Genomic DNA, 21,088 nt, shown 5'->3' with positions numbered 1-21,088 from the left:
ACCCATATTTTGAATAAATAAATCAAATTATTCAAGTGTAAACAAGTTATTCTTCAGTGGACGCCGGAACTAATGTCGAGACCTCTTTTCTTTATTAGAAAAATGAAATGGAACTTCTGTTCTCGCCATTATTGTTTGTTTAATGAAATAGTTTAATGCACAATATTAATATTAAAAATATAATATGAAAGTCTGGAAAATCAAGCGGGGAAACATATTTTAATTCTGAGACACGTTAGCAGAGATAAATTTCAGTTCACTTGTCTCCACTTTAAGAAAGATTTTAAAGTCACCAGAAGGTTTGAGCTGTATAGTTACCTTCATAATCCATCGGTATCAGTGCTGACACACGATAGCCTATATACGATATCTATCCCAACATATTTTAGTTTTCCTTTTTCTATAAATGTATAGCATCGCAACTTACAATAATGGCAAAGAAAATGCTACACACATACACTGAGCAGCCAAATTATTTTGACTAGCGCCTCAATATATTGTTGGATCACCTTTTGGCCTTAATATTGCATAAATTCATTTTGGTGTGGATTCTATAAAATGTTGGTAGGTGGTGGGAGGAATTTCAGACCACATCCGAGGAAATGCACTTTACAATTCCGTAAGATTTGATAGCACTCGATCCAGCCATCTGATAACTGTTCAATCTCATTACACAAATTCTCAATTGGATTGAGATCTGGTGATTGTGTGAAGGTAAATACGCCTTCATGCTCTTCGAACCATCTGACGGCAATTCCAGCTTTATGGCAAGGCTGATTGTCTTTGCTGGAAGCATCCATTCCCGGCAGGGTATACCAATAACATAACAGGATGAACTTGATTTACGATAGCACTTAAATACCTTTGGATATTCAGACGCTGTTTCATAAAAATCAATGGATATATACAATGCCAAGAAAATATTCCCAAAACCATGTCTCCACCAGCTTGAAGTGTTGTGGCAATGCAGTTGGGGTCCATACTTTCGTGCTGTTTTATTTATATTTGCATCCTGCCATCTTCATGATGTAATTGAAAATGCGATTCACTGAACCACATGACCCTTTTCCAGTCATATACTGTCTAATCCATGGGCTCCTTCATCTCGATTATTCATTTTGACCCGTTGTGACCCGGTTTTCTGCTTGGTAGTCCACTTTCTGTAAATATTAATAACTGCTGCTCTCGAACACTTCACAAGGGCAACCGTATTGCTGATACTGGTTCTGATGTTCCGAGTGTCCCGATGTTCATCCTGCGTTCAAGCTCATATAAAACATGTTTTTTGTCCATATTTTCGCAATGCAATTGATGGTTCACCAGTCCTGCGGTACCTTTTTGTAACTATGTCTCCCTGTAGCAGCAACACTGTGGCGCAATAGCTCATTTTCATAAAACTATCAAGTGGTCATAATAAAGTGGCCGCTCAGTGTATATTTTATGAATGTGTTATTAAAGATTGGATGAACAATATTTTGGTTCATTTGCTGTAGGAACTCGTTTTTACTTTTGCTTCAGTCCCGAGTATAAAATATGAATAAAAACTCCATTGGTGCGTTTTCACTCATCCATACTACTAATTGTTTTTTATAATTACGTTCTTGCAGCTGGTGATTCGTGAACGTCGTAAATTTGTCGACGTAATGGACGAAGAAATCGATGACGAACGGAAAGGACTGACAAAAAGCACGGTACCCCGCCGCTTGTACCACGAGATCGGCACCCTCGGATTTGCTCGGGAGCAGATGGAGCAGCTCAAGAAGGAGGTCTGGAAAGACAAGGGGTCCAGGGAGATCGAAATAGGTACTCTCTCCTCAATTATGTATTTCGTCTGTCCTAATCACAAACAATTTATTACAAGTAGTATTTCCCTTTTACACACTGCTTAAGAATTATTATTATTTTTAATCCAACTGGAGGAAATCAGTTATGATCAAATATTTTGTGAGGAATTTTCTCGGTCCGGAAATAATTGATAAAAAATTATATATATATATATATATATATATATATATATATATATATATATATATATATATATATATATATAACACAAAATAACAAATGTGAGGACCTAATTAGCGCAGTTAAATAAATAGCTTTAAAAAAGCTATAATTATTTTTTTCTCGTTACATCTCCCAAATTTCTTGTTCCTGAATCGGAAAAAAAAACCCTTCTTTATCAGGTAAATGCGCAATTAGCACGATTAAGCGAGTGGTTTTCTAGAGAAAGCTCTAATTATTTGATTTTTTTTTAGGGTTCCCGCTAAATTTCCCAAATTTTTTTAAATCCTGATCCTGAGAATATTAGTAATTACTTGTTATAAAAATTTTATATTTAAAATAATCTTGGATCTTATTATTGATCACTCACCATCATGTCGCTCAATAAACAATAGTTTATTGAATTGTTTATTTCGTTTTCTGTAATGTCACTTCAGTTTTTTTTCCCTAGAATTGAAATATGTCGAAATATATGATGCATTATTATTTAGCTTTTCTCGCAAAGCAGTTTTAGAATTTCAGAACAGTTTTTAAGTAAAATAATTTAACGAATAAAACTATTTGACTTTTTGCAGGCATGGCTCCTTTCTTCCGCGAGAAGATACGCAACACCTCAATGAAGGAGAACGACGAAGTGGTTTTCACGGCTTATGCCGTGGGAACACCCAAAGTGAACTATACTTGGTTCCGAAATGATGGCATTCTGCTGGAGAGCAAAAGAATAGTGGTAAGCGCCTGGCTTCTGAATAGAAGGAGATGATGCATTTTATCCAACAAACATGCGAATAGAGGTTATAAAAACCTTATTTTGAAAAATTTGAAATGAGCCGATTTTTTTTAATCCTTCAAAATACTCATCAACTAAAGCAATAATTTGTTTAATTTTTATTTCATTTGTTCAAAGTACCTCTTTTGAAGTTCTCAGTTATCATGATTTAAATGCCTCCATAATGCTCTTACACACAGCTTTAAAGCACACTTTGCACTAATTGCCATCACAGGGAGAGAAACTTAATTCATAGGGAAGATAATCTTGGAAATATGGTGGAATTATTCTCAAAAATTTGCAGACCAACTACAGCTAAGTTAGGGTATTTTTCATTAACCAGCGAAAAAATTTTTTAAATCAGTTTTCTAAGCTAAAAACGTTTTATAAGAAATCAACTGAAATTTCTCACATTCAATTCATCATTCGGAAAATGCATTGACGTTCAGAACTAAGACATCACATGTAGCACTAAATGAGATTCGTCCTATACTTATCGTTTTTCAAATTCCCACTAAAATTGTCGGTCCACTTGAAAAAAGCTGTTCAGTAAAGTTGGTGAAAAAGCTATTGCTCTACTTTTTAACTGCCGACCGTGAAATGTGAAATTGACAATTTTTCTCGTGTATCACCAAAAATTTGTTCATGGCCCTTCTTCGTCCACTAGAGCAGGGGGGAAAAATTTAGATGGGACTGAAGGCTCCTGATTTTTTCAGTGGACCTTCAAGAGACACTGCACAACGGTAAAATACCGTCTTCATGCAGCTAATACCCCAGGCTTACTCGAGTAGGCTGTATAGCTTACGGAGGAGGAGGATAGACTACCTGCGTGGTAGTGAGTAGAAAACAGCCGAACTGATAGCAAATGTTTTGTTCTAAACAAACGAATGAACAACGAATTAAAAAATATTTATTAAGATATTGATTCATTGAATCCGTGCTAATTTTAATCTATCAGTAGTTTATTTTATAAACAGTTGGGTACTGCAGATTCCATTGCCATTTCTTGAGGATGTAATTTTAAACATCAACAAATGCATAAATAATTTGATCGTACGTTCGATTTTAGGTGACTGAACTGAAAGATGGTCGCTGCGAACTGAGGATCAACCCCACTAGGGCCTACGACGCCGGAGTATACAAATGCGTTGCTCGAAACATGCACGGTGTGACCTGTTGCAGGGCGAGACTAAAACTCGGAAGTAAGTGGTTCTTTCGGAATGATTATCTTGCATATTCTGTTTGCTTCCGTCACAGTTGATATTGTAATTGGAATATTTGGCGAGAAATGGCATATTAACTCAGATACAGACCAAGTAAATTCTCCGTCCTCCTTATCTTACATCGTCAATAGCGTAACTCAATGTTAATAGCGTAACTCAATAAGGTTTAGCGTAATAGCGTCAATAGCGTAACTCAATAAGGTTTGACTGAACCTTAGTTTTTTTAAAAACTTAATTTCACATTTTTCGTACATCGCATGTTTTTCTTTATGATCTTAAATTTTTTTATGTTAACAGAATCCGAAATATTCTGTTCATCGCGCTGAAATAAATTATAAAATATCAATTCTTCCTTCCTTTCTCCTATTTTTCTAAATATTTCCTGATATTTGAAGGACTTGAAAATAATAATAATTTTGAAAAAAGTACAAAATCGAAAAATCATATTTGTGCAATGGCACTCTTTTATAGTTTATAATTCAGATTCACTGCCTGCGAGATCGTCGATCCATCTACAAATTGCGAAAGTATGAATTTCGTGTTGATAATACCCGAAGTTATTTTAAACTGGATGTAAAATATTGTTAAGTAGTATAATCTAGGACTAATTTATTGTTAATAAATATGTTTAATACAAGACTTAGTTCATTTTTCCATTTCACGGCGAAATTTTTATTGTATTAATATCAAACAAATTGCTTATATCTTCTTTAACGCTATTGCTAATGTTTTCTGCTTTTTCTAAATTTATTTTTATTCTGCTTCCTACATTAAGTAAAATTCCTCTGAAAATTAAAGTAGTACTAAACACATTAAGTTAATTTACATTTGTTATTGATATATTATAAAAATACTTCTCATTTTCTCAAAATATTATTAAAAAAAATATGAATATTTTTTTTAATACAATTTGATATACTGGTCATTTCAGAATTCCGAGCTATCACTTTTTGAGCATATGAATAAATAATATTAGCGCGTTTTCATATTTCTTCGTTAGACCTTTCTTTTGTTCCATCAGACGTGTTTACTGCATTTTTTGCAACCTTATCATTTTGATCCTCATACGCACTGGTTTAGTTCGAAACCTGTGCATTTATTCTTAATTTGGCTAGTTCAATTTTTACGGTTTATCCGCAGTTGCTATCTTTTCATGGGTAATCGAAATTTATCATATTGTTAAAAATAATGTGAATATCTTCTCCTCTCATCTTTCATCTATTCCCTATTTAGGTAAAATAAACGCGTCTTGGTGCATGGGCATTAAAAGCATCTGAGAATAAAGAGTATATGAAACTGATAAAAATTACAAAATGTATTTATTCCGGTTTTTTACATTTTATTGAAATAATTTTTTATACAGTAAAGGAAAAAAAACTTAGTGATAGGTACATTCCCACTTTTCTTTGGTTAACCATTTCGCCCATGTGTAAGGGAATTTTTACTATGTTTAACGAGCTAAAAGTTAACACAACTTTGCTGCCACTGAGTAATTTGTTTTATTTTGATGCAATACCACTTCCTTTTAGGTTAAAAGAGTATATTATTATTTGCCAGTATTTTCTAGTACCTGTTTTGTATTTTGTTTTCATAAACGGTATCTTTTCTGTTAGTGGTATTATTATTCAATCTTGATCAGGTTTTAGAAAACAGTATTCAGAGGAAAGACTACACTAAAAGGAAGATTATTTCATTCTTAACTACTCGACCAATAGGCATGTAATTTTGTAAGTCATCTTTCAAGAATAAATTTGGATAATCAGTTCTGGAAAAAGCCAATCTGGGCAAGCCATATATTGATACTTTGAACTAGTATATTGTATATATTGATTGGTGTGTTTCCAAAAGTTGGGAAAATTTTTACAAAAATAATGTTTATCTGAAACCAAATGATTGAAAACGAATGTTATAGACATTACATTTTTATTCTTAGTTGAATTTCATAAGAAAGAATAGAAAACTATTTTTCGCATGCTTTTAAGAATATATTATGCGATACCTAAAAGAAAGAAAATATTGCGAAATCATTCTGAACATTTTAGATACTTCCGAAAGAAGTCTAGGAAATTTTTTTACAACAAATTATAAGAGTTCTAATACAAAATTATAGATTTTTATGAAATTTTCATCTTTTTCAAAAGTTTAAAAGGTGCATAACTTTACAATAATTCATCTTTGCTCTTATTTTTCTGTTTCATTCCCTAGACAACATCATAAATTAAATTTCTGGTTGATAATTTAAATAATATTTTAGTAATTGGGCTTGAAAAGGAAAAATATTTGAAAATATCTACATTTAAAGAAAAATGAGTTTGAAGTTCATATTTTTAATTTTCATTGAGGTGAAAAAAATGATAGAAGTCATTGTATTAATGGAAAATCAAGATACTTTATTGATTGAAAATTATCTAAATTTGAAACAATACCATCAAAAACAAACAAAAAATGTATACTGAAAATATTCAAAATTTTGCTTAGTATACAGTAAAAGAAATGAAATAGGAAAATGTAGTAATTTTAAAACACTGAATAAAAACATGAAAAAAACTCGTTTATAGTATTGTTTACAGTTTTATTTTCAGCTGTTAAGTTCTATTGAAATGTCTAAATGAAATGAAAAATTGAATTTTTCTAATTATCATTTATAGAAATGAAAAACGATTTTTAGTATATAAAAAAACAGGTTTTCAGATAAATCATAAAAGGAATGTGTAGAATTTATGGTTTTCGGTGAAAATGGATTTTAATGTCGGCGTAAACCTTAAAGGATTGCTAAAAATACCCAATCCTACTTGACTAATACATATATATTGGATCTTAATATTTTATAATGAATTCTGTGTTTTTGTTACAGGCAAACCCGGACGACCTGAGAAACCTGTTGCGAGGGATGCATCTGATACCGAAATATATATCACGTGGGCAGTGCCGAGGGACGAAGGGAATTGCACGACCTTGGGATATGCTCTGGAATACAAGAAAGCAGGTACAGTTTTATCGAATGAAGGCTTACAATGAATCGTTTTTTTTCCCCCGGAGAATTTTGATTGTAGAAGAAACATTATGATTTAGAATAGTTACAAGTATATTATTAACTGCTTATTATGCAACTGCCTAGGGCCTCAACAGATCAATTTATTTTCCTTGTTGATAAATAAGCAAGTTCGCAAAAAAAGTTAAAATTTTATGAATTATCAGATTATTACGCTCATTTTATTATTACAGTATGTATGAATACCGAAAATCTGCTTGCAATATGTGTACAAATGTGGATGTCGGGAAGAATGGAAATGTAGTAATAAATAAATACATTTTCAAAAAGTCAATAAAATAAAAAATAGCCTAAAATAAAACATTAATATGTTAAAAATGCGTTTAAATATGAAATATGACTATCATATTAAAAGATGGTCCTCCGAATATGCAGTCGCCTATGGTCGAATAATGATTCAATTCCTACTGATTATATTAATGCTGTGTTTAATTTATATTTTCGCCCTTTCTATGTTCGCCAAATGATTTAAAATAATTCAATAAATGATGAATAAAATTGATTCAAATTTCATTTTTAAATTGAAAAAGAAATTTTTTATGAAAGAAATTTATTGATTATGATTATTTTAATTAAGATTCAAGTTTGAAATTAATTTTAAAATTATTTTCTCATATGAAGCATCAATCCAATCATCACTTCTTATATTTATTCCTTACCATCGTTCATTCCTTCACGTTTCTTTACTTTTACTTACGTAGATTTTATTCTACTTTGATGGGGGGGGGGGGGAGACGCGCAGTGGCATTTTGCAAATAAATTTTTGTGCTGAAAAATCAACCATTCAATCACGCTTTATTTTGCCATATTTGTTACATGCTTTCACTTCTTACTTCTAAAACGTTTATAAGTATAATTTTTGGCAGTTTTAATTTAATTTCATAATTGATTGGGAAAACTTGAGTTTCGTTAAAAGTAGGAATGAGAGTTTTCTTGATTGTCTGCATTATTTCTGCCATACTTTCGAGGTTTTCAAATGGTAATTAGAAATTTATTTGCTGCTATGCCAAAAACTGGCATTTTTCTAGAATGATTAGGGTTTAAGTTTGTAATACAGGCTTTTAATATAATTTTTGATGTTGTATTTGATTTATAAGAAAAATTCCGCGCATAAACAGCTAAGCCGTGAAATACCCTGTTCATTTATTTTTTAGATGAGACTGACTGGAAGTTGATTCTAAACAACATCGAACACGAGTACTTTGTGGTTCGAAATCTCGAACCTTCCACATTCTATCAATTCAGAGTACAAGCTTATAACAAATTCGGTTGGGGCGAACATGGAGTACCCACGGAACCTATTTCGACGAAAGCAGAAGGTGAGTGTTTGCCTTAATACGTGCATATATACTATCCACCTTTAGCCATCAGCCGTCCACCCGTAATTTTTATATTTAAAAAAAATGGCTAAACCAAGGAGACATTTCTCCAATCACAAACACTATACCAAATTTGATAATTTTTATTTCATATGGAACTAATGTGACCAGTTTTCATACGAATTTTATATCAAATTAATGACGCCTTTCTGTCAGTCATCGTCCATTTTCGAGAGGGATTTTAAAATCACGTCATTATTTCAAAAGTATTACGTCATTACATCCAATTTATTTTAGATTATTTCTCAGAAGCTCAAGATTTTAAGCTTTAGTTTTGATCTATATATTTGATAAAAAAGTGTAAAATAAAAAAATACAAATATTATAAAATTGTGAAAATTAAAAAAAAATCTCTTAAAATAAGAATATTATCGATGTGATTTAGAATATTTATAATTCCAGCATATATATATATATATATATATATATATATATATATATATATTATGTATTCTTAAAATCTAGAATAAGAGTTAATATCTTCCAGCCTTAAATATTTTATGATTGTTTAGAATTAAAATAGGATGTAAAATTAAAGAAACATATAATGATTTGTGTGCAGTGTTGCAGCACTAATGTGACCTCCTTCGACTCCATGCTAAGATTTTAGATGTTCACGATTTATTTTCATTCCATAATAATAATATAAGAACTATAACATATTATGGAAACTATAATAATAATATAAGAAATAAAATAATAATTTAAGAAATAAAAATTTAAAATAATAAATATAAAAACTTTTAAACTCTTATCCCTGCATGAAATAGAAAATTAATTTATTTGGTAAAACTTTGAAGATCCAAACAACAGTCGTGAAAGCGTACTGCATAGAAAATAATTGAAAATGTTTATTAAAATACAATAAATGTAAAGAGAAACAAAATTTAGTATATAAAGATTAAAATACATTTTAAATGTGATTACTTAAAGGATTTCTGTCTCGCCTTCTAAATTTATAATGATAGTTTTGACATTCAGTGTTTTTTTAATAAAAAATATTATATGAAATTATTGGGATTTATACCTGCGTCTCTTGCTTTCATGATGTTTTGTTTTGATGCTTAGTATTTTTTATTAAAAAAAATTATTAAATGCGATTACTTAAGTATTTCTCAAATCTCCTCCTCCTTTTATGATGTTTATTTCGACCTTCCGTGCTTTTTTATAATACAATGGAAAACATATTTTTTAAAAATATTTTTATCTTTACTTTTAATGTTGCAATTGTTATTTAGTGCCCACATTTTTATTATATGTCTACTTATCTGGGTGTTTGAAAAAAATGATTGATGAGATTGATATTGATGTTCTAATTCTGATTGGTATCTTGGCGGACTTCCTAAGTATATGATGCCAAAGATAATTTATTTTTATTTTTGTTTATAATAGAATTCATGTTAAATTGATGAATCTTTAATTGTTTCCTATAGCTGCATTTTTTTTATTACTGAGTCATTATGAATTATTTTTGATTATTACTGAGTCATTATGAATTTTTGGTAAAAATGCACCATCATCCACAGGTGCTCCCAAAGTGAAGGTGAGCTCCAGGAGAAAGTACCAGCAAGAGTTTACGGAAAGAACACCCGACTACGAGCTGCATGAATTTGAGATTCCAGTCCTGGATTACAGTCAGGAGACAAATCCTGTGCCTTTAGTGGAAAGTGATCCTCTAGAACTGTACAGAATAGTTTCTGAAATGGACAGGTATGTTTACTTGGAATCGCATCCAGACATCATGTAGGTTGGAGAAATGAAGGGTTAGCTGCATTATTTTCTAAAAATACGGATTTTTAAAGTATGATTCAGAGCGGAAATCATGATTAGTCTCTTATTTCGTCGTCTCTCGCTTCCTGGTAATCTTAAGTCTCCGATAAACGCAAAACCGATAACGCTCCGATTTCCGTAAAACTGTAATTGGTGCAAGAATTTTGTACTTGTGAACATCTCACTCACAAATTGAATGTTCGGTTTAAGGAAACAGTCTTATGAAACTGGATGCGATTCGACGCATACTCCTGGTCAGAGTGGTGAGTCACCAACGTGGGTTTTTAACAGTTCTGTTTTTTCAGAATGGACAGATTTGTTCCAGTACTTCCTGAGATAATTCCAATTTATTGACGACAATGAGGATAATCAATTCACGTCTAATTTTCAGAAAATCCCTCAAGTTTTTAAAAATGTCGGAAGGAAGCTCATTTCTTAGTATGGAAAGACCTTTTGTCATACTTGGAGTTTCACCCTTTAATTACTAATCCGTCCTTGTGAGTTCTTATTGGTGAATCTTGTTTTGAGCCGGTTTCTGTTTCAAACGAAGAGTAAATAGAATTCTAGGGCTAATTCTTTTCTATCTCTTATTTTTTGTGGTCATCGAGGAGTAGATTAAATTCTTAACTTCTAATAAGCTTTTTTTATATCTCAAAAAAAATGCGTTTGCTTCTAAAATTTTCTAAATTTGGTGTTTGATAATGATGACATTGAGAATTGATTACATAAGATCCAGTTTCAAAGATTTTAATGCAAATTCGTGAATAATTTTTTATAGAGCATGAGTTTGTTTCGAAATTTTTCGCACTATGAAATAAGAACTGCTCATTAGTTTTCAGTAACTGTCTCAAGCACTAAATGCGTGTTTTCACCTCAAAATGGCTGTTCACCTCCTTCCTAAATTTGCCTCATTTTCGAGTGAAATAAATGAATTGTCGAAATTATCGTAAGTCGGACAACGCCCTCTAGCTCGCAGACATAACATTTCACCCTAATGATTCCATGCATAAATGAATGCATTGGTATACCATACTTTTGCTATTGATATATCCCCATGTATAGTGCAAGTTTTCATCATTGAATCACTTTTGCTATTCATATAAGCGACTGTCGGCAACAAAAATAATGATGAAAATTTCAAGCGTGATTGTTTTAATTAATTCGTAAGTCCAACAAACATATCAAAATTTCGGTGTATTCATTTTCTATTTACTGCGTTAGAATAATATATTTCCATTTATATTCCAGTACAATTTGTGATCGTATCTTCTTTAGGGGTAGGTTTTCTTGCGTGCTCAACGTGTGGGTGAAGGAATCGAACACCTCGGCCATCGCTAAGGTCATTCAAAAGTCAAAAGGTATCGATGGTAGACAAGAGTACGAAGTTATGAAGTCTCTGGTCCACGAGCGCATCGTGTCCCTGTTATCTTCCAGTTACCATCAGGACAAGACTGTCCTCATCATGGAGAAACTCTCTGGGGTGGACGTTATGTCTTACCTTGCTCTGAGGCACGACTACAACGAAGAGCTGGTGGTCACCATCATCAGACAGGTAAACACCTCTTAATAACAAGACTACATTCCAAACATTTTCACCTTCATGCTTTTGATGCCTGCTTCATGCTTTTGATGATGTAATATGCTTCGCCATCATGTTGTTGTTTTTACATTGGATTGTATCCTGACTTTTTCTAAAGAAATTGTTTTGCCACAGCTGCAGACACTGCCAATCAATTTACCAACTCGCCGAATTATTATTATCGTGACGCCATCGGAATAATAGTATGAGAGAGTGCCGATGAAAGATTTTTAAATAAAGCTTGTTTTTTAAAAAGATGACTTGTAAATAATTATTATTACCAGCTAAAAGGATAGGTTAGTTATGCAGTAATCGCTTTTTACTACTAAGTAAAAACTTTGATTCTGTGATGATTTTCGGTAGGATCAGCAACTGAGGATTGATTTAAAGAGAGATTGGGCTGGCCAAGTCTTGGTTTCGGAAGTTGGGAGATTCAGTTCTCAAAGCTCATTTCCTTTAAAGAGCTTCCTTATAACAAGGTATACTGGACTCTAAATCAAACGGGATCAAATGCCCTCTCATTAGCGTGTCCCAGAAGTTTGGAGAGAAACTATTGCCTCAGGTGTCGTTCTCGTCATTTGATTATGATGCAGAAGGATAAATTTTATTCAAAAATAATCCCTGTATTATAATAACTGAACTGTACAGAAATTTTCTCTGTCGATAATAAAACATATCCAACTACTGACTAATAGTAAAAGTTTCGTTTTCAAGTCTATAAGCATAGGACAATCAATGAAATGAATACGTTAATTAATATAGAGAAATTGAAATAATTTTAACAAAAATAATTTAATAAAGTAAAACATCTCAATCTTTTATAGGTCCTAGACGCACTAGAATACCTTCACTTTAGAGAAATCTGTTACATCGAACTACAGCCTGATAACGTCGTAATGGTCAATCTCAGAGATTCCGACATCAAACTGGTGGACTTCGGGTGCGCTCGCTTCGTTCCAAAATCCGGAGCCAAGGTGCTAGTGGAAGGTGGCACGCCGGAATACCTAGGTGAGAATTTTGATATGTCACACTATATTGCACACCATTGTTTGTAAGTGTTAGTGGCTCATTTCAGGAGAGGGAATGTTAGGAGAACAAAATTATTTGAATCCAATAATATTATATTCGCTCAAATACTGTTCAACAAAACAAAATAGCAAACATTTGAAAAATCTTGTGGGTAGTGAGTAATTTGTCCCTTTTACAGTCGTCAGCTTATTTGCCCATCCATGCAAAAGTTCTCTCTTCGAAATACCAAATCAACCTTTTCTTATCTGTTATATTCCAAATTTACCTTTTTTTTGCATGATTTTTTTCCTTTTTTGTCAAATAAATCAGGGTGATATAATTCATGCTCTAAATTAAAGGAAAATATATTAAAAAATCGTAGTATAAATATTTAATATAAAATAATTAAAAAATAGTAAGATGGAAATATTAATCATCATGCAAATTTACATGTTAAGCTCAGTGCAAAATAAATAACAAAATAATCTATCTTTGTGTCATTTTTATTCTTGATGATAGTTAAAAAAATCTATTATTCTTATTTAGACGCAAATTAGTTCCACATTTACTGCATAAGATTGTAGAATCACCTTCGCATTTCGGGTATTTGCCCCGGAATGATCCACCTACTTTTGACCAATCTTCAATGTCCCTCTCTTCTAAATTTCTCTACAAAAATAACATAAAATAAACTTGTAGTAAAAAACATTTTCGTCATACATTAGAAGTGAAACAACTGCATAGTGATGTAAATTTCTGTCACGTAGTTTTGGGAAGATTATTTGGGGGTATTCGATATAAATTGCACGTTTCTTCCAACCACAACAAAAAGCGGAATGACAAGTTCAAACTTGCTATAATGATTGTGACATTTGATTTTTTTTTTGACAACTACGTTCCTTATTATGCAATAGTTGAGAAAAATGTTGCCAGCAACAACCAATTTTCAGTACGCTTGTTGTAAGTACAATTTTTAGTTCACTAAATGTCATGATGGAAATTTCCATCTTCATGCGAAGACATTATCCATTACGAAGTTACAAGAAGTCCTGCAACTGAAGTCCTGAAGCATGGACTATTTACTTAACATCCCCAAATGGTCACGACTGGAATGATCTAAATTAGTGAATCCCAGAATGTACTCAGCTCGATTTCCTCTCTGTGGCGTCATTTGGTTGAGTTTGCCCCTGTGGTGACTCGGCATCAGGTGTAAAGAGCTGCGATACTCTCGGAAATTATTTTTAAAAGTTATATTGTAGTTTTTGTTATTGAATTTCCTTACTTTACCACTCTGAGAATTCTATGCTATTTGCCTTTTTTATTAATCTGGGAGCTCGATAATCAATGAAAATGAAAAGAAATATTTAAAACGTAAAAATGAAATCGAAAATAAATCAGCATCAGTGCACTCTGCTCACAACTGATGGTTTGATTTGAAGATCCCCGCAACCTTCTACTCCCATTGAATTGAGAGAAACGATAGTTTCAAAGGGGAACAGAACCATCTTGGAGCGAAGCGAACTCATTTCTTTAATTTCGATTTCCAAGTTCGTCTGTCTTCACATTTTGTTCTTTTTTTATTCAAATAATTCAAAATAATTAAAAAATTATTCAAAATATATTTTGGCAATCTTTGTGGGAAAAGCTATCAACGAATAAACTATTTCAAATACAGCCATCTGCCAAGGGTTTCAAAACTGTTTCAAATATCTAATCAGAAAGAAAGGTGTCATTATCTCGAGACTCCGAATAGATCACACCTATTTAACCCAAAAATCATCTTTTGCATTCTGATCACGCACCACTTTGTAAATGTAATCGTGTTTTAACAGTTAAGTGTATTTTATGTGAATACTAGGATTTTAGCACGACAAGTTTAGCATGACAAGTTCATTTCATCTCGATTGTTTTTAACTTAAGACGATAACCCTCATTCAAATATTTTTGCCTTTTTAGAAGATATTCAAATTTAACATCAGATTTAATTGTATCGTCATCAGAATGCTTTAATTTTTAACACGAAAACCATGTCTAACAAATGTTTGGCGCAGAATGATTAAATCTGGTCCTTGTGCCATAAAACCAAACAGAATCAAATATTTTTTTTGTTCATTGTTTGTTTATAAGTTTTGACTTCGATGGTGTTTTTTTTTTTTTTTTTGTTTTTTTTGTTTCAACAGGAACACACTTGATTTATAGAATATTCACTTTTCCTTGATAAAAATTACTCTTCCAAAACGTTATTTAGATTTTTTAAAAAAGTTTTTCGAGAGATTCCATTTATTATCAATTATTTCATATAAACCATCAGCATTGCAAATCAGTTATTGCATCTTATTTGATATGCATTTTTGGATTATAGTAAGGAGCTGGTTCGTCAGAGATGGAAGGGTATGTGGGTGAGAACTTTAAAAGTGTATGCCTTTTATGGATAAAGTAGATTTAAAAAAAAAATTACATATATTTTTCGCTAGAGATTTCATGCTGACTCTTCATGTATAAATGAGTGTTATCAATGAGTATCATGTATAAGTTAGCAGTTTTCTCTTCTAGTAGCTCTTTGCTCGATTTTCGGATTAACAATGTATCTCATCATTCTTTTGCGAACATTTCTTCAATTAATTTTTATGGCCGCATATGTGTTTCGTTTATTTTTACCTAACGTATAAAAAAAAGTGAATTTTATATGTATCATTTACATGAGGCTGGAATTTTGAATAGAGCTGTAATGGAAAAAATTAGTTTCAACAAGAAAAAAATTGGGAACTATTAATTTCCATTGTAAAATTTTTAAACAATATTTTTGATCCTTAAAAATGATGCCAAATTTTTCTCATGTTTTCGACATTCATTACTTGTTTTGACGAATCCTATATTTGTTGTTTGCACTTTATATATGAAGTAGTGAAGTAAAATATTTAGAAGCTTCCATGTTTAATTTATTAAGGATGCTTCTGCTCTCACAACATACATAAACATTAAAATACCGTTATTTCTGAAAAATATTTTTGTAGCTCATGAGGGATGGTTACATCATTATGGGTTATATGATATCTTCTTATTGATTTGCTAAATTTATTCGAAAATTCCAACGATGTTGATTCTTGATAATAAAGGTTTTAATCGTTACACATATCAAATGGAAAGTGTCCTAGCTTATTTACTCCTATTGTAGACCCAATTTACAGTTTTTCATTATAAATTTATTCATTCTGTATTCTTTATTTTTCAGCTCCTGAAGTTCTGAAGAATGAAGAACTTTCTTCGTTCACGGACGTGTGGTGCGTCGGTGTCCTAACGTACATTCTGTAAGTATTTCCGCGTCCTGGTGTTAGAAAATATGTGCAATCTCTAAGGAAGTATTTACAAGTTGCTGAAGATCCGTATCGGTCTTGCCGCATTCAAAAATAAAGATATTCTTTTCCAAAACCTTTATTACTTAATGAAATTTATTACTTAAATGAAATGTGTAAGGGGCACGTGTAAAATGCAATTAACAAATGTAATGAAGAAGGCGCAAAATGTCTTTTGTAATAATAATTTAATTATACGAATAAATCTAAATTCATTGGCAGATTTTTACCTCTTTAAATACAGCAAAAATATTTTTTGTACAGGGATGATGAGCGCAGAAGCACTAGGAATTGTTCACTAAAATACCATCGATAACAAATGTTTTTTATAGCTCCATTTATTCAATTCTCTGAACAGTAAACCTTCGATCCTCTCTATGAGTGCTGATGTCAGTGCGAAAAAAACTACTATTGTAACAATTTTTTTATGGTTAATAGCATAAATAAAGTTTTGTAACATTTGAAAGAATAACTTTATGAGTATATATAATTTGTAACGAAGAAAACAGATGTAATAATAACTCAATATGTGACAAATGATTAGAAATAGTAATTCAATTTGATAAAGAATAAATAAAATTTAAGGACGAGAAAAATTTATAACTTAACTAAAACAAAATATCAGTTGAAAAACACACACGCGAAAGAAATCTATTTACTACACCAATTTTTCGATGAAATAAAAAAAATCGTGCTCAACACGCAAATTAAAAACTATGATCAAAACACAACATTTAATGAGCGAAATACAAATTAAATTTTATTATTTATTGCAGTACTACTTTCGAATGTTACTCAAACTTTTGTCCACAATCCATAATACATACTTAGAAGTATCGCTGAAATATTTCATGCACATTTTGATAGATGATAGGTATTTTGAACGAATGTGACGCAGCTTTAACAAAAATGTTCCAAAGATGTACGCCAAGAATAATAAGGACGGATCTTAGCTCGTTATTGGACACAATTTCGAGTAAAAATTACTAGCATAATAATGAAAAAAAAAAAAAAATGTCACCATTGATGTTGGTAAACAATTTATATTCGTATTTGTGACGCAGTGAATTTATATCCATTGACAGAAAATGTTTAGTATTAAATTCACCTTCTGAAATTATAACTGTAACTGCTATGTAAATTTAATTTTGAATAATAAATTGCGTAAACTTTTGAGATTAGATATTACAGAATAATTCTATATAATCTGTAACTGAGACAGGTATTTTTTCAGTCAAATTTCTCACGACATTGTTTTTGTATGTTCTGTGATTTTCTCTAAGATAGATAAGTCTACATTGAGTGCTGTGAAAATATCTTATCAAACAATAATTTGTTCTATTATGGTTCGGAACACCATCTTCTCTGCATTCGCGTTCAAAGTGAAAACATAAACTATATCGCAACATTCTCTTTCAGACTGAGTGGCGTCTCTCCGTTCGCCGGCAAAGACGAAGAAGACACCATCAACAACGTGAAGTACGTTCGCTATCACTTCGACAACATGCTGCCGGACACAACGTCTGAGGTGACCCGTTTCCTTCTCAACATATTCAAGCAGTGCCCGATCAAACGGCTGACGATAGAGGAATGCCTAGAGCATAAGTGGCTCGCTCCCTCCGAGTACATGATCATGAAGAGGGAAAGCGCCCGCTTCCTGCCGGACAAACTGACCGCCTTCGCCAAGAAATTTCACGCCGCCAAGTACGAGGCCATGGATCCGGAGATGCTCACCTCCTTGGGGATGTCCTCTTCAAAGTAAGCCGGATACTTTCTTTCTTAAATGTTATGATAAAAGTGTAGGGTTCCAAAATGCTGGGATCGATTGTTTTGAGATGTGTCAACCTGAGGTGTTACAATTATACAAGCACTGTCTTGCATATAACATAAATTTCTATTTTACCTTATGGGACTTAATTTTTTTAATTAGCTTTTAGTAATAAATTTTAATTTGAGTGCTCCGCACAAACTTCATCTTAGATTTTTTTAATGCTGGATTGTAGCAAAGATTAACGACCTGAAATCTGATAACATTTTCTTCCGGCATTATTTTTATCTACCCGCTTAAGTATTGTACTTTCCGAATGGAATTTTATCATTTTTAAGATCAATTGATATTCTTTCTACAATTGCAATCTCGTAAATAATTATGCTTTCACGAAATGGATATTAAAATTAATTTAAAAATATAACATGTCTCTTCAACGTCTTCGAACCTGCATTCTGCTTCAACCAAAATAATGTTACATGCATAAGAAATATATATGAGAAAGATATATAAGAAATATTTAACATATATAAGAAATATATAACATATTATTCACGATTTTTTTCTATTTTGTCACGACTGAGGGGGGGGGGGAAATGGACGACCACTTTTTCGGTTTTCATCGTGAACGTTTTCATTCTTTTCTATTTTTTTCCGAATCTGATTATCTATTGAAGAATCATTATTTTATTCAACTCAAGAATATTTGGACAGATCTTTTTAAAAGATTCAGACTCTAAATAAATATATTAATTCTTTTTAATCATAAAACATTCCTGACGGCAAACCGGAAATCATAGACATATTGTGCACTCAAATGTATTTAAAATCGTTGCAAAGATCTGTGAATTTTCAATAAATAAAATGCACGAATACCAAAAATATAACTATGAAAATCATTATTGTAAAATATTTTTAAAAACTATTAGAATTAGAGAAAGAATGTATAGAAATAAATTGATATTGCTGAAAAGTTAACTGCTTCAAGCTTAAAATCTTGTAAAAATAATTTATTGTAATAATATACTCTGAAATTTTTGAGAAAAAATATTAACAAATCCATTCATTTTTTGATTAAAATTTTGAAAAATTCTCTTTTAGAAAGCCACAATTATTTAAGAAGGAACAACGGGTGAAATGAGGCAATAGTAGGTCTAGAGCACTTTGAATGATTTTTGCATCGCATGACGATGCATCACCCATCACAGAGAGTCTATTTCCTTTAAAACATTATGTTGCAAATTAGATATCAAACTTATTCGTCTGACTTCCAAGCAATTGCTGCTATTCAAGCACTTCAGTATAAAATATGATATATGGTAATCTGCTATTTCATTTAATTAAAAATATCTTTCTCTTTACAAAAGTTATGTGAAAATTAAAATTTTCGCACCCTTCTATGTTAAATGGCTCGTCTATGAATCCAGCCGAGGTTTCTCTCAACGCATCTATGCATATTTGAAATCCATTCAAAATCGCTTGCTATCGTATAGTCTGTGTATTTTCTGTAGGTAGTTCAAGGTCACATTTTCTACCTCGTAACAATGCCACTCTTTTCTCTTTTTTTTTACACAGTTGTTAAGGTATTCCCGAAACGTACTGGCGTGGAAAAAACAAAACAAAAAAAAACAAGCTTTGTCGAAACCATGGCAACAGAGAAGGAGAAAGAGTGAAGAATAGGGGAAAACGAGTGTCCTTGAAACGCCTATAGAAATTACACAGACTATAACATGGGCGAAAGATTTTATGTATAATGGGCATATAATACTCTCTGTTATTATAGCTATTGCAATTCTTAAATAGAATGGTTCATTTCTTCCCTTTAAGAATGCAAATCCTAAAATGGAAATTTTTTTACTTCGTTTTTGGACAAAACAAACACTTTATAGTCGTAGCAAATACTGCAGCTGAAATTTTACATTTTTATGATGTCTTTCGGTAGTATAGCTTTATAATTTATAAAATAGTAGTTTAATTATTTATTTCGAATGTTGCATACTTTTTTAATGTCTGGGTTGTGTAATTCTTTGATCGAATATAGTTAATTGATAAAATCGGAGAACGGTAGGAAAATTTAAAATTTTCCAGTAATTAATGTTTATGTTGTTTGAATCAATAAAAGTGATTTTTACATATATTTAGAATATTCCTCCAGTCTTAAGAATATGCATTTCTTTAAAAGCTCAGAAATGATCTGTTGGTCCCCAATTTGAGCTGATAGCTTGCACATGAAATCAGACAATTCTGGAGAATATCATTGAAGCAAATACAAACAATGGAATGCACAATAAAATTCGAATGCCTGCATTTGCATCGATACAAATTTTTTAAAAATTTCTTCCTAGTTTAAAATTGCCACCTCTATTGAAAAATTGGCTGTACATTTTCTAAAGAATCACATAAATTGCAGCAAAGATTTAGAAAAGATAAATTTAAATGTGACTTGCATTTTTGAAAATATTCTTCATTTTTTTTTTCTGTTTATTTTTGCTTTGGATTTATAAGATTACGTTTTTCTTTTTTAGAACTGAAATGAAGGTGGATGATTTCTTATAATGGGTTGGAAACTGCTAACAAGTGTCAGTGATTGCAAGCAAGGAACAAGCAAGCAGAGGATGAAAATGGACAATTTTAAGACTATATATTGAATGAAAAATTTAATTTGAAACCTGTTTTTCCTTGCATCTTCGCAGTATGAAATTGCATGAATTGTGAATACAAGAATAAATTGTTTATAGGTCCAGGATATTCAAATAGAATTTCCTTTAAAAATGCACACACACATACACACATGACTCTGCTTTTCTGTTTAAAGTAATTCCCAAGGGTTTTATTGCTGGTAGTTTTGAACAACAATAAAAATGAAAGAAACATTTGACACAAATTTTAGATATCATGATTCAGAAGGGTTCAAAAGATCCTTTTTACAATTTTAAAAGATAAACCAGGTGCTCAGAATAATATCATTTTTACATGAGTGTCGCAAATGCGAAGATTCTCTGCTAATGAGTGAAATGAAGGAAAATGTACAATTTTATTGAAGTGCAAATGCATTTTAAAAAGCAGGAAATTCCAGTCGAACGAATGCTGAGCTAAGTGCTGACAGCGTATACATTTAGACGGTCTTTCGAACATTTACCTTAAGTATTCCGAAGTTTTGTTGTTGATACTGCGTCCTGTTTGCTA

The 21,088-nt window shown here is 31.6% G+C and overlaps 1 protein-coding gene across 3 annotated transcripts in view; it reads left to right on the top strand.

The window, feature by feature from the left end:
* Positions 1-20,648, top strand: part of LOC129966881 (obscurin-like) — a 291,121-nt gene extending 270,473 nt beyond the window's left edge. For all 3 annotated transcript variants that reach the window (XM_056081489.1, XM_056081487.1, XM_056081488.1), the window contains 11 exons: positions 1,608-1,803; positions 2,580-2,731; positions 3,840-3,972; positions 6,848-6,979; positions 8,200-8,364; positions 9,951-10,134; positions 11,470-11,746; positions 12,598-12,781; positions 16,014-16,089; positions 17,554-17,892; positions 20,428-20,648. In XM_056081489.1, the coding sequence (XP_055937464.1) occupies positions 1,608-1,803; positions 2,580-2,731; positions 3,840-3,972; positions 6,848-6,979; positions 8,200-8,364; positions 9,951-10,134; positions 11,470-11,746; positions 12,598-12,781; positions 16,014-16,089; positions 17,554-17,892; positions 20,428-20,458 (1,869 nt within the window). In that variant the 3' untranslated portion in view covers positions 20,459-20,648. The remainder of the gene's footprint in view (positions 1-1,607; positions 1,804-2,579; positions 2,732-3,839; positions 3,973-6,847; positions 6,980-8,199; positions 8,365-9,950; positions 10,135-11,469; positions 11,747-12,597; positions 12,782-16,013; positions 16,090-17,553; positions 17,893-20,427) is intronic.
* Positions 20,649-21,088: the final 440 nt, after the last annotated feature.

The sequence above is a fragment of the Argiope bruennichi genome, chromosome 4, assembly GCF_947563725.1.
Source record: "Argiope bruennichi chromosome 4, qqArgBrue1.1, whole genome shotgun sequence".
Lineage (NCBI taxonomy): Eukaryota > Metazoa > Arthropoda > Arachnida > Araneae > Araneidae > Argiope > Argiope bruennichi.
Note: the sequence above shows the minus strand (reverse complement) of the source record. Positions and strands in the feature narration are given on the sequence as shown.